This window comes from Anoplolepis gracilipes, chromosome 5 (genome assembly GCF_047496725.1).
Source record: "Anoplolepis gracilipes chromosome 5, ASM4749672v1, whole genome shotgun sequence".
NCBI classification, from domain to species: domain Eukaryota; kingdom Metazoa; phylum Arthropoda; class Insecta; order Hymenoptera; family Formicidae; genus Anoplolepis; species Anoplolepis gracilipes.
Genome location: NC_132974.1, coordinates 13,885,090 through 13,898,652, shown reverse-complemented (window position 1 = coordinate 13,898,652; position 13,563 = coordinate 13,885,090). Strand labels below are relative to the sequence as shown.

Sequence of the window (13,563 nt, the reverse complement as noted above, 5' to 3'; positions counted from 1 at the left end):
ACTCACCCTGTCGTGAAACAAGGTATCGCGTACTCGCGTTACGGACACGTGTGCTTAGTGCGCGCACTACATATACACACACACACACACACACACACACACACATACACGACGAAGAAGCACATTCATATCCTCGGGAGATATATACAGAGACGTAAACGTACACATGTCGCTGGTCAGCGGTAGCCGTGCAGTCGACGACACGTACATGCGTATAATTATACACGCGAGTTAGGAAGAAACGGCGGAAAAAAAGCGTGAAGAAAATCGCGCGCGGGTGCATATGCACCCACATGTCGTCCACCCACACTGTGTACGCGCGCACGCGAGACAGCAGCGAGTCGTGCACCCTTAACAACGAGCGACAGTCGTCGTCGTCGTCGTCGTCGTCACCGAGTATCAATCGCCAATCCGCGTGGAAGCCGACCACTCTTCGCACAGCCTGAACGATTGTCGTGATCTTTCGATTTTCCGAAAATCCCTTCATTTCAAATCGCGAGAGAGAAAAAGGGAGATAGAGATCGACGAGAGAGAACGAGGATAACGATTATCGGGACACGTCGAAATTCCGAGTTCCGAATTTCCCGAGATACCCCGAGCGTCGCGACGGCGTTCTTTCTTTCTCTCTCTCTCTCTCTCTGTCGGCGGAGAGAAAATCCTCGGCTTTACAAAGAGGAGCGATTCTACTATAGTCATCGAAATAGCGTGTCAACGATCGTTTGAAGAAGAGGCCTAAAAGAGGAAAGTCGCAAAGAAGGTTCAATCTTGCTTCGTCGTCGACGGGTCATGCACCTCGTCGAGAGGGTGACGACAAAGACTTGCAAGCGCGAACTCGACTCCGAGTGGCGATCCGAAGAACAAGTTCTGGACCTGTAGCAGCAGCCTAAACAACCAGTGATCTTCCTGCAGATATATAGATACATATATACATATATATATATATTGTATATATAACTTACCGTCGCACGCGCGTCTATTTTTGTTGCCACCGTCGCGCGCCGCGCGTGAAAGCGGCCTAAGAAACGGCGGAAAATATATCGAGGAGTTTCGAAATTACCACTTGTTAACAAACACCAGATCACCTGCACCGAAAAAATAATAGAGAGAAAGAAAGAGAGAGAGAGAGAGAGAGAGAGAGAGAGAAAGAAAGAGAGCCGGAGAATAATATTTCTATACGTATAAGAAAAAAAAAAAAAAGAGCACACATATCTTAATGACGTTGACGATTCATAGTATATTTTGGTGATACTTGGAACGAAAGGCCGAAGGTTGAGAAGCGGAACGGAAAGTAAAACGAAGAGATACAATTGACAAAACAATCGTGACAGGCACAATAATAAACGACCTTAAGCGCGCAGTATAATAGAATTAAATACGATAGCGATTACACAAAGACGTATTATAGTGTATATTAAGACTGGAGATCGGGCCCTGGTGGGTTCGTATCGTTGAACTTTTGTATGCCAGCCGTGTATTATCGACGAGGAAGCATGTACGAGGGCGGGATGGCTGATGAACAGGTATGTTCCCGCAATAACGATCCACCAACAGCCCCCATCGGGATTATCATAAGTTTCGTCTCACATCGATCCCATCGCGAAAGATGATTTTTTTATTTCTCATCGTCGCGGTAATTCAGTTCCTCGTATTCCTAAATAAAGAGAATCCTCGTACATCTCATTTTAATAAACGTAATAATAATAAATATCGTATACTTTAAATGTGGGCATATAATTGATGCATCCATAAACAACGCATCAGTTTATCTCATTCGGCATTTAAAACATTTCACTTGTATCTAAAGGCTACTTTATAACACGGCTTATGTAATATATATAGGCAGGCGTGTATTAAAATGTAAGTCTGGTGTGTTGTGTGCGTGTGTGTGTGTGTACATATGTATACCTATTCGCTAGAGCAAAACTACGAGTACATTATTTTCCTGCATCTAAATTACTATCTTAAATCCATTTCATTATACATATAAGCTTCTTACGTACATAAAGATGGATATACGTATGATAATAAATGTATAAGATCTTTCTAATGTCTTCAAAATAAATCAAAATAATATGACAGATATACGGTATTTACAAATAAATTTACTCGTTAGAAAAAAATGACTTGAAAAATTCTTCAGAACAAGGACGGTTAAAAAAAAGCCTAGAAAGCGTAGAAAAAATGTCAAATTTCCTTGGAATCAGAGGGAACGTTGTTAAGCTTTAGAAGGGTTACTGTCATTTATCGTGTTAATATAACTAAAAGCTAATTTAGACCTCTTTGTTCCGTCATGGAAGCATAGAAAGAAGAAAATAAATGGACATTTAAAAAGCTTTGTGCTAAAGATGTAGAACTATAATTTCCTTTTTAAGTACATGTTTGTTTCTAATTTATCTCAGACAGATTACATTGCTCTTAAAATCATAGAATAATAGAATTATTTTTTCAACAACACAACTTTCTTAATAAACTATTCAGATAAACTCAATCATAAATTTAATTCGATTAAATAAAATAAGAAAAAAACATGCGATTCCAAATTCAAAATGTCGATAGATGGATATATAATTAATTGTAAAATAATCAAAGATTAATTAACAGAAAATACAAGACACTTACATTCAATTACATAAAATTTTAAAAGAAACCAAAAAACGTATTTATGCTATTCTAAATTAAATTGAATAAATATATAACTACGTATTTATATGTTAATATAATTCTATGCGCATTTATTATTTCACTAAAGTATTACGTCGAGAAAGTGATTTGCCCGCAAAAGTTGAACTCGTAGTAGAAAACTCAACTTGTCTTTTTTAGCACGATTTTTCGCGGAAATAATATGCAAAGAAGCCAATGCATATAAATTTTCTTATCTTTTTTTTTTATTTGTACAATGTATCTACAGTAGCGCGAGATAAATTTTATTATAAAAAATGTTGACGTTTTGCTCACAATCAGTTTGAAGATTTGTAGGAATAAATTTAAAAAAATTTTAAATTTTTCACAAGTTATCATGTCCAAAATTTATTATATCTTCAAATTATTCTAGATTAAAAATATTATTTAAACATGACCCCGATTCTCAAGTGCGCGTTATCATGATTCATTTGGTGGATATTACTTAAAGGCAGAGGACCTTTACGAGCGCGCGCGATAAAGGCCATTAATCAGCGTCAAGTTAACCGTGATTATTTCAAAGGTTATTCTTGTGAGACAAGAATCCCTTAAAAGAATATATAACGCAGACCAAATTTTAGCACAATCGAACAACTAGGGAAGAGGTCGGGTCTATAGGTGAAAAATTTTCGTTATAAATCCTGGTAGACTCTTCCATATGGAAAGAGAGCGAATTGTGTATGTTGCGTCTCGAAGCTTTTTCTGACGAGATGGATTCGCGTTATAATCGATCTTCCCTCGAGCTATCAATATTTACAAGTAAGCATATTTTATCTTCTACATAAAATATGTACGTGTTGAACGAAAAGCGAAACTGACGTTTGTGCGATTAAAATTGTAATTTAATATCAAGTGTAATTGAGCTTCGCGAACTTCTTCACAAACTGGGACATCAAATAAGCAAATAAAGACGAAGAAAATAAAATTAAATGCCATATTGACGTTTTAAAATAACATTCTCGTAATTTCTCGAAATTATCCCGAATTTTTCTATCCGTATCTATTTATATCTATTTATATCCGTGATATTTTGCGATAAATTCTTTCGAAAGTCAAACTTTCGTGAGCTCTGTGCAGAGAATTACCCAATTCTAACAATAAGTTTTCCACAAAAAGTTGTACTTTTTTTTTTTCGTTCGAACGAAATTTCATCAGCATAAGGTACATTTTCATCAAATGTTTATTTAGGGGGGAGGTTTCCTCCTCTTGAGAATCGATTATTTCGCTCTAATGGTATTATTTTCAATGAGAATACCCTCTTCCGCCATCCGCTACTTCTATCTCTTATTTCGTTGTACATACAGGAACCGCTATCGAACTCACGAACCCTCTCGTGTTGGAGAGGGTTTTCCCGGAGGAAATTATTCTTGCAACACACGCTTCCGTATGCTGAAACGAAGGACTAAACAAAAATTTTAGCTCAATTCCGAGGTAAAATTTAAAATTGTTCACCGAGCAATGAGTTTGAAACAATTTAGCGACAAAATCAAATGTAAAAGTAAGTAAAAGTCTCGCCTTTTAACGTGCAAAAACTACAAACAAAAATTGTATAACAATATTGTTTAAAAATTTTATTATCGCATTATCGTGCAATCAACAAAACGCCGTGTTACGGAAAAGAATAAAGGTACATATTTTGCCTTCAACATTTTAATTCACTTTAATAATAAAAATATGTCTCCTTATAGTACATGGTTGTGCACAGAATACATCTATATTTAAGGTTTACGATAATGTATTGTGTGGAACTTATAAAATGATGTATATATTTATACATCAATTATAAGTTATATAAATCAACGATTAAACGAGCGACATTATGCTTTTCCACAAATACGTGTATCATTATGAAAACATTAATTGTATTTAAAAATATTTATTACATGCTACAGATACATTAATATGTATTAATAAAGTTGCGAATCATCGGGGATAAAAGTGGTAAAACGCGTGACTTATCCGGAAAGCTCATCTGTACGTACTTTATAATTTAAAGTCACGCAACGCTATTAACACTTTGCGTCAAGCTAGCACACTCCACGTGCCAGTCTAATCTTTTCACGACGATCGCCTTGTTACAAGTTTGTAATATTCGCACGCTTCAGCGAAAAGCGTTTATTTATGATTTTAGCGCGAAAATTTTACCGTCATATACACACGCACGACTTGCGTAAAGTACGCAATTAATCGTACATCTTGTTTCATAGTGGAAGCCCAATTTGCGTTACGCTTGCGAAACGAGTCACGAAGAGAGATTTATGCGCCATTCGCATGGCAGTAAAACAGCAGAGTTCGTTCTTCTATTGACGCAACAAAGCTCACGGTCTTGAGCAATTTTCAACGGATAAACACGTGTCATTCGTAGAGCGAGCCTCTCTATCGCAAACATTTTATTGCACTCTATCCAATTTGATGTATTAACTTGCAAACCCATATCCCGATGGTTTGTGTCAAGTAACGAAAATATCTTTAATGGAATTAAATCCAGTCGATCTAATTCCGTGATTAGAAGATTATAATTATAGAATGTCAAGAATATCATCCCTCAGAGAAATGAGATTGGGCATTTAACACTTTGCCACAATAATTTTGAACAAAAAGTATTTTTTACGAAAAATTTTTTTTTTTTTTTTTTTAGCGAAAACGCTCGTGTATTCCAAATGAAATTTTGTTGAGTAAATATATTCTTGAAAGATATTCATCATGTATAATTTTTCATTTTAATTGAATGGCGCATCAATTTTATGAAGACCGCTCTTTCCTTTCATATGACCCGTTCCGGCTAACAATGTTGTTGTATAAATAAAGATAGAGCAGGCCCCGGGTTAAAGTAATCCGTTTGTTAAAAAATAAACATGACAGCTTAGAACAATTATGATATAAAAGTCAATTACGGTATAAAAGTGATGATTAATCAAGTGTTTGCTGGTTTGTGAAAGAAAATGATGAATTACAAATTTAATATAAGGCTACTTAATTAATTTCGAAACTAGCATATACATAATGGATATGCATGAAAATATTGTTTCGAATTTCAACGTGATAGTTTCTAAGGAAGAAGAGAATCTTGGCATATCTACGGAATCGCTTGGAATCCAATCACGGATAAACGGATTACTTTAACCCGGGGCCTGCTCTATCTTTATTTATACAACAACATCGTTAGCCGGAACGGGTCATATGAAAGGAAAGAGCGGTCTTCATAAAATTGATGCGCCATTCAATTACAATGAAAAATTATACATGATGAATATCTTTCAAGAATATATTTACCCAACAAAATTTCATTTGGAAAACACGAGCGTTTTCCCTAAAAAAAAAAAAAAAAAAAAAAAATGTTTTTTCGCAAAAAATACTTTTTGTTGAATAAAAAAAAGATTAAAAAATAGAACACCGAAATTTGTAGAAACATTAAGAAAAAACGATCTGTCAATTTTAAATGAATTACCCGCTGTAGCTTTTTAAAACACTGTTTAAAAATCCAGTATCATTTACATATATATAACAGCAGAAAATATGCATGTAGAAAAATACGAATGCTCGGTACAAGCGCTCGGTGGTCTAGATAATTTAATACGTCACACGTTATGACGCATGTAAATTTTGTATAGCGATTTACCAAGTTCGTTCAACAAACTGACATAAACTTCGCGTGAATAGAGCTTTCGCCCTAATTAACTATAAATACATGTAGCAACGCGAAAAGCGCGTGCTACATTAACGCAAGTAAATACTTTTGCATAAAATTGCAAGGAATAAATAGAGATTCGTGTCAATGGTGAATAATACGTCACGAGACAAAGGTAATTGAGTCCACGCGATTTAAATAAAACATTCAAGCTTTTCGTATGACAAGTGAACGAAAAAATAATTTAATACACCGCAGAGAGATATAACTAACAATAAGCATACATATGTATACACTCGATCAAACAATATTGGAATGTATTGGAAAATTTCATCATCTCAATCTATGGCAATCTCTATACTTTAATTTTGCGAAGATATAACTTAATAACGGACTTTTTAATTTCCGCAATCGACACGTATGTAAACGAAGTGAACTGGTTTGAATTTCTCATGATCGGTGAAACCTCGATGTGTATGTTGCGTTACTCTTGAAATGGAAACAGTGGACTGTAGTAACAATGAACAACTGCGACTGAATTCTCCAAATTAGCCTGGCTCTTTGTTCGCGACTCGTTCGTCGCGGCCGATGTTACGTTCATACATGTTGGATCAATTAGAGGATTGTCCGAAGCGGAGCAAATTGGCCCGATAACTCGTTTCCACAGATTCCCAATGTCTCGTTCAGCGACACTGACATTTCAACGTGAAGCCTCGTCTAAGCTAATATCGCGCGTATCCTACGACGCCTTCGACGTTTATTTCCTACCCTTCCCACTCTTTTCATTCGTAGGGCGAGAGGTAAATTTTCATTTATACCCTTCGATCACCCTGTGCTTCCTCGATTCCATTGACGTAATCTCCCTTTTCTGTCGTAACAGGAAATTGGATCGAACTAATCGCGGCTGATCAAAAAGCGCCTTTCGCTGTCATTTCGTTTTGCGCTTGTCCGATTCCAGATTCGTGAGAGAAGAAAATAGGTGTATGTGCTGCCTGTGCGCCGGTTCTCGCCGGCAAGATTGGCACCCTCGAAATTTCTAACCAAGTAACGCTTGTGCGGTGACTTGGAAAAGAAAAACTGGCACGTTTTCCCTTTGAAAATTTTGCACCGTTCAAATCGCGCGACGTCAGCGCAATCACGTCGCTATTTGCTGTCAATTTCAGCAAATTTAACATTGGAAATATCTGATTTAAAGTCAAAACACAGAGTATTCATAAATATTATAAATGCGTGTTCGTTTACAAAGGATGAGACGATGAATGATTTTTAAAAATTGCATGTTCATTTTTGCAGAACAGATCGATCAAAGGCAAGGTTCAGATTGTAAAATATTGAAAAGGCGAAAAATTTTATCTAGGATGACATGCCAGAAAGAAAATAGTAAAATGAAAACGCGTGAAGACAGACAACTGTAAACGGAGTGAAAGCTCCTGCATTTTTTATAAAGAAACTTGGCAGCTGTGCTACAAACGCGTAATCGCGCGTGTATGTACATACACTATTCTTTTTTCTCAAAGAGAAAAGAAAAGAAAATAATCGAAAAGTGTAATTAAAAAAAAAAATCAGGAAGAAATACAAAGATGCTTCGATTCGAGCAGTCGTAATGAGAGACGGTCGCTAACCTTCCTTTTCTTTGCAGCAAACTTTACAAAGGAAAATTAAAGAGAGAATTCATAAAATTGCGCTTGAAATCTTAAAATTGGTCAACTTTACCCGTCGGGTCTTATTCCCCGATTCCCGCTCTCTTTGAACGCTCTAATTAATTTTACCTATCAGAAGCTTTTCTTCCTCTAATATATGGCGCGTTTGAACTTGAAACGGATATGTTCTTCATAAATCATCAAATATTTTTCTGCGCAAAGGAAGAGAAAAAAATTTGCGAGTTTCTTAATCCTCTCTCGTGTATTTCTCGAGGCAATTCTCTTTCATTATTTAATATGGTAAATTGAATATAAATTATATTCAAATTAATCGATTTGAAATAAGAGAGCAGACGACGAAGAATTAATTCCTAAATATAGTATGATCTCGAAAAATTTCATTCATTAACCCTCTCGGTCTCTTTTTATTTAAAAATTTCAAGTGTTTCTCAGTAACTTAAACAAGGGTGCCGATTTCTCAATGTTAAACTAGGCAATACTTCAAGTCACAGCAGGTGGCAGCCCATCGCTCTCTCGTTACCGCGTTTCGTATATGCGAAGCTTGTTTTTTTTTCAGTATCTCCTTCGCACAATAAAAGATGAAACAGAATAAAAATCAATCATGTATCCACTTTGATAATATCAAGTGTGCATTAAGTAAAATTACAAAATGTGTCGAGGCTTTTTCTTTTTTTTTTTAATATTAACACATAAATACGTGTCTCAAGTTATTTTTGCGTGCTTGCATAAAAAGTCATGAAGAAAATTTATTTTGAAAAATCAATGCATATGGAAAATTGAAAGAAATCTATTGTCGTGTGTATCTCTCATAAAATATATATCTCCATATCTTGATATCAAATAAAATAATGGAAAAAAGTAGTCGCGTTATTTTCAGAATCAGGAGAAAAATTTAAGAGTATAAATTATTCAATTGTTGGGTTATTCTCTCTGACAATGTGTTGTTGTAAGCGTGCATTTAACGATCATTTAAATTAGAAATGCGCGCCGCCGAGCATAATACATCAGCTATTTATGAATAATTACACAATTCCGATTATGTATCACGTTGCAACGTTAATGAACATGTTGGAATTACTCAAACGTTATTTATTGGATGGTCGTGAGGATATAAATCAAATTTCTTTCGAGAATAGAGAGAGAGAGAGAGAGAGAGAGAGAGAGAGAGAGAGAGAGAGAGAAGTTCGTACAAAGAGAATTTAAAACTCTCACCTTTTATTTTCATATTCAATAAACACTATGTTAAGGAACAAAACACATGAATAATAGAATTTTCAAATATCAACCCCACAGTCAATTGTCAATGAACAAATGCAGAAATAAAACTGCAAATAAGTTTTGAAGCTTTTCGAATAAAAAAGAGATAATATTGGCTTTAATATTTTATTATTGAGATTGTTAGACGTCAATTTTTATATCGATACAAGATATCAATATTTGCTTTGGAGAGTCTGTAAAATACTGCAATGTTTCCTTTTGTCTGTTCTGTGTGAAATGGTCGAAATGTTTTACTTTCATCTCCATGTGCGAGATATATAACTCAATTTTTTTTCCGAGAAAGAGGCAAATTCGTATAAAAAAGAATTTAAATGTCTTTCTTTTGTTTGTTTTCAATAGAAAATGTATTTAAACAAAATTGATAAGGGGTAAATCATGGTACAAGGTTTTCAAATATCAACAGCAGTAAGTTGTTGAGCGTAGAGGTAAGATAATAATTTCCTAAGTTTACGAATCAAGAAAGAGATAATATTAACTTTAATTTTTCATCATATTGGACTTATTCGAGATACAATTCTATACGGATATATGGATGTCTCTTTTAAACAATGATGAAAATAATTTCGTGATAACACTTAAGAATATAGAAAGTGTCTCTTTTTTTTAAATTTTCGTCTCACTCACAGATACTTGCTAGTTCACTACTATTAAACAACGTTGCTTCTATCCGTTTGATATATGTATTAGAAAAAGAGAGGAGAAAAAGTTTTTAGCAAAATATATAAAAATATATAAGAAAGTTTACATAATTTGATACAAGTATATATAAATAATATAAATGACAAAGTATTTTTCATTGTAATTATATGTACATAATTTATATAAATATATTAATATAAATTGCAATTATAAATAATTTATGAATACAATTTAACGTCAATCATATGTGAGTAATATAATTGATATAGTATATATACATAATTAAGTGTATATACATATACCTGATAAATATATGTATAATTTGAAGTATACATATATATGTATATATATATATATATATATATATATATATATATATATATATAATTTCAATTAAATATTATTTTTCATAACCGGCATTATTAATAGATATCTCGGTCAAGATATAAATGTCGTTTTAACATGTCACGATGAGTAACGATATTGTTGCTCTTCATGAAATTTTCCATAAACATTACTCAATCGTACGTATTATTAACATTTCGATTACGTGTGAGAGAATGCGAATGCAGGCTAAGTTATTCTCGCACGTCATGTCATGTATGGTCGTCGCGTATTAGAGCGATAAATTTCACGAACCGCCCCCGTGTCACGGAACGTAAGTCACAGTCTCGAGTTCTCGTTACAATATCACAGAGAGTCGGAGATGCGTCGGAAAACGTCTCGATGTGACATCGGAATTGATTGGTGACGTATCTCGCAAACTAAATATTCATCGATTAATATCGAAAATTCCGTGAATAAACCAGGAGATGAATCTCGTTCCGATATTATTCGTTAATTTCGACGCGACGATCGAGAGATGAAAAAAATATATATATACGATCAGTTGAGCATAATAATTTCATCTTAAAGGAGGGAAATGCTATCGAAATACCAGCTTCGAACGAATGCATATAAATTCATGAACCTTCGAAACTTCTCATGCGAGGCAACCGATTTTTTGGCGAAAACGAATCGCTATTTCAATTATTCGACAGTTACCGGTTCGTAGGAAACTTCCATTGGAATTTTACGGCGAAAAATGAAGTTGCGCGATGGCCCGGCAGTGGAAATTATACAAAATTAATACTCTGTACTTTTCGTGAGATATGCGTTTGTTACTAGTTTCACTCCCAAACAATATTAGAGAATGTATCATTAAAAATAAAATATAACACGAGAGATATTTTACAATCATCTCTTTTCTATCTATAGTTTTATATTTTAGTTGTTACAAATGATTCCGATATCTGTGTAAATAAACCCGTAATTTACGAAATTTATATCTCCAGAGATATAAAATAGCTAAATGTTTAATTACAGTGAGATATATGTTTACTGTTGCTGTAATAAACATTTTTATATTCTTCGTATATATTTCAGTTTGAAAACAATTTATAAATAATAACGAATCGCAAGCAATTATTGTAAAGTGCATAACGTATCAATGCTACGAGATGTATGTGTTATTTGTGAAAAAAAAATAATGCTTTTGAAAAATTCCGTCTCATGCTCGTGTAAATTGCACAATTCGTTTGGGCCGACAAATAAAAACGTTCAAACATCCTCTGGGAAAGGAAATTCGCAGGATCCGGATAAATAATATCGCAGTGGTTAAATAAAACACGCTGTCCCCGTATTGCACCATTTCTCTTCCGAGTGCAACGCTACATGTATAACGTAATGCGTTATTAACTCTTTCGGAAAAAAGAAAAAAACAAAATAGAAACGAGCACGATTAATACTGAATACGATCCATCAGCCAAAATACTTAATTGAGTTTTGACAACCATGCAATCCTTCAATATGATTGACGTTTCCCTCTTTCGCTTACGTCATCGATTACCACAATGCCTCGTATAATCACGAAAGGAAATATAGTGGTTATTTAGCCCCAAATCGATATTATTGCAACCGTCAGCTTCAACGTCGCATAGAATTACACAAACATAAGATAATACCGCATAAAATAGACTTATCCAGAGCGCGCAGCCATTTATGTTCTCGCAAATACACCTATGTATATGTACGCACGCACGCACGCACGCGCGCACGCACGCACGCACGCACGCGCGCACGCACGCACGCACGCACGCACGCACGCACGCACGCACGCACGCACGCACGCACGCACGCACGCACGCACGCACGCACGCACGCACGCACGCACGCACGCACGCACGCACGCACGCACGCACGCACGCACGCACGCACGCACGCACGCACGCACGCACGCACGCACGCACGCACGCACGCACGCACGCACGCACGCACGCACGCACGCACGCACGCACGCACGCACGCACGCACGCACGCACGCACGCACGCACGCACGCACGCACGCACGCACGCACGCACGCACGCACGCACGCACGCACGCACGCACGCACGCACGCACGCACGCACGCACGCACGCACGCACGCACGCACGCACGCACGCACGCACGCACGCACGCACGCACGCACGCACGCACGCACGCACGCACGCACGCACGCACGCACGCACGCACGCACGCACGCACGCACGCACGCACGCACGCACGCACGCACGCAGTCACATGCAACGAAACCGTACCATCACAGATGCCGTTCTCATTTGCACAAGATGATCGAATCGAGATGAATGGAATCGTATACGTGCGGGCCAGCGATAGGATGTGTGCGTGTTATATATATTCGTGCGTTTCTCGAGACAATAGACCGGCTGTTTGTTCTCTATGTTGGTCCTTTATCCTCCTTCGACCGAACCCTGCATCTCTGAAGGAGGAAAACGGTACACGAACGTGCGTCATCCGATCTAGAAAATGCACTATAACTAACTGCGCTGACTTTGTGAACGCGTCAGGTCAAGTAGCTACAAAAGCTACCCCGATTCTACAATTCTGTGTGTGTGTGTGTGTGTGTGTGTGTGTGTAATGTGACGCGTACGAGTGAAATGTAATAAATGCTACGGAAATAGAGGCTACTGGATGGCTCTGTTAGTTTATTGGAAATTGGTTCTAGAAATATTAATACCCGTATTCATGGTCCTTCTTTGAGGAATAAAGATTCCTAGTCCCTCATTCCACGTTTCATAAACTTTCCTTGATCAAACCAGGAACCTTATTGACTCTCTTATTTCAAGAAAGATTACGAGCTTCCTTAGGAAAGAGATTCAACTTTATTTAGCAAATGATGCGTAAAATGTAACCAAATATATCTTTAAAAGTTAGCTGTCACGTTTCAATTTGTGGTGTCGCGTGTTTTCAAACTGAAAGTTTTCAATCTTTCTATTCATATGGTGGCCAACGAATTTCAGAACGAAAATATAGATTAATATCAAATTATTAAATTAAATTAATTATTAATTAATTAATATTTATAAATTATTATTATTAATTATTATTTAATTAATCATTAAATTCAAGAAAACGGTGCTGCTAAAAATCAGTAATAAAAATTTCTAAAATATTTCTTCCTTTTAGAAGGAAGACTCGAGGTCCATCTATGAAATAAGGACGCCTTGGATATTCAAGGAATCCTTCATGAAAGTTTCCCCCGCCCTTAAGATAAGGAAGGACTATGAATACGGGTATAATTATTACGAGGATAGACCACTGTAAACGCAAACAGTTTGCAAACACTAGAATGTATATA

General features: G+C 36.1%; 2 protein-coding genes across 10 annotated transcripts in view; one reads left to right on the top strand and one right to left on the bottom strand.

Moving 5' to 3' along the window:
- LOC140666217 (uncharacterized) overlaps positions 1-13,563 on the bottom strand; it is a 191,181-nt gene that overhangs the window by 145,867 nt on the left and 31,751 nt on the right. The window lies entirely within an intron of this gene.
- The window catches only part of Alpha-catr (alpha-catenin related), a 51,709-nt gene that overhangs the window by 16,684 nt on the left and 21,462 nt on the right, over positions 1-13,563 (top strand). Inside the window, exon 2 of one of the 4 annotated variants that reach the window (XM_072893131.1) lies at positions 705-1,520. The exons of the other annotated variants lie outside the window; for them this stretch is intronic. Coding sequence (XP_072749232.1) covers positions 1,461-1,520 — 60 coding nt within the window. The 5' untranslated portion in view covers positions 705-1,460. The remainder of the gene's footprint in view (positions 1-704; positions 1,521-13,563) is intronic. 4 annotated transcript variants of the gene reach the window in all.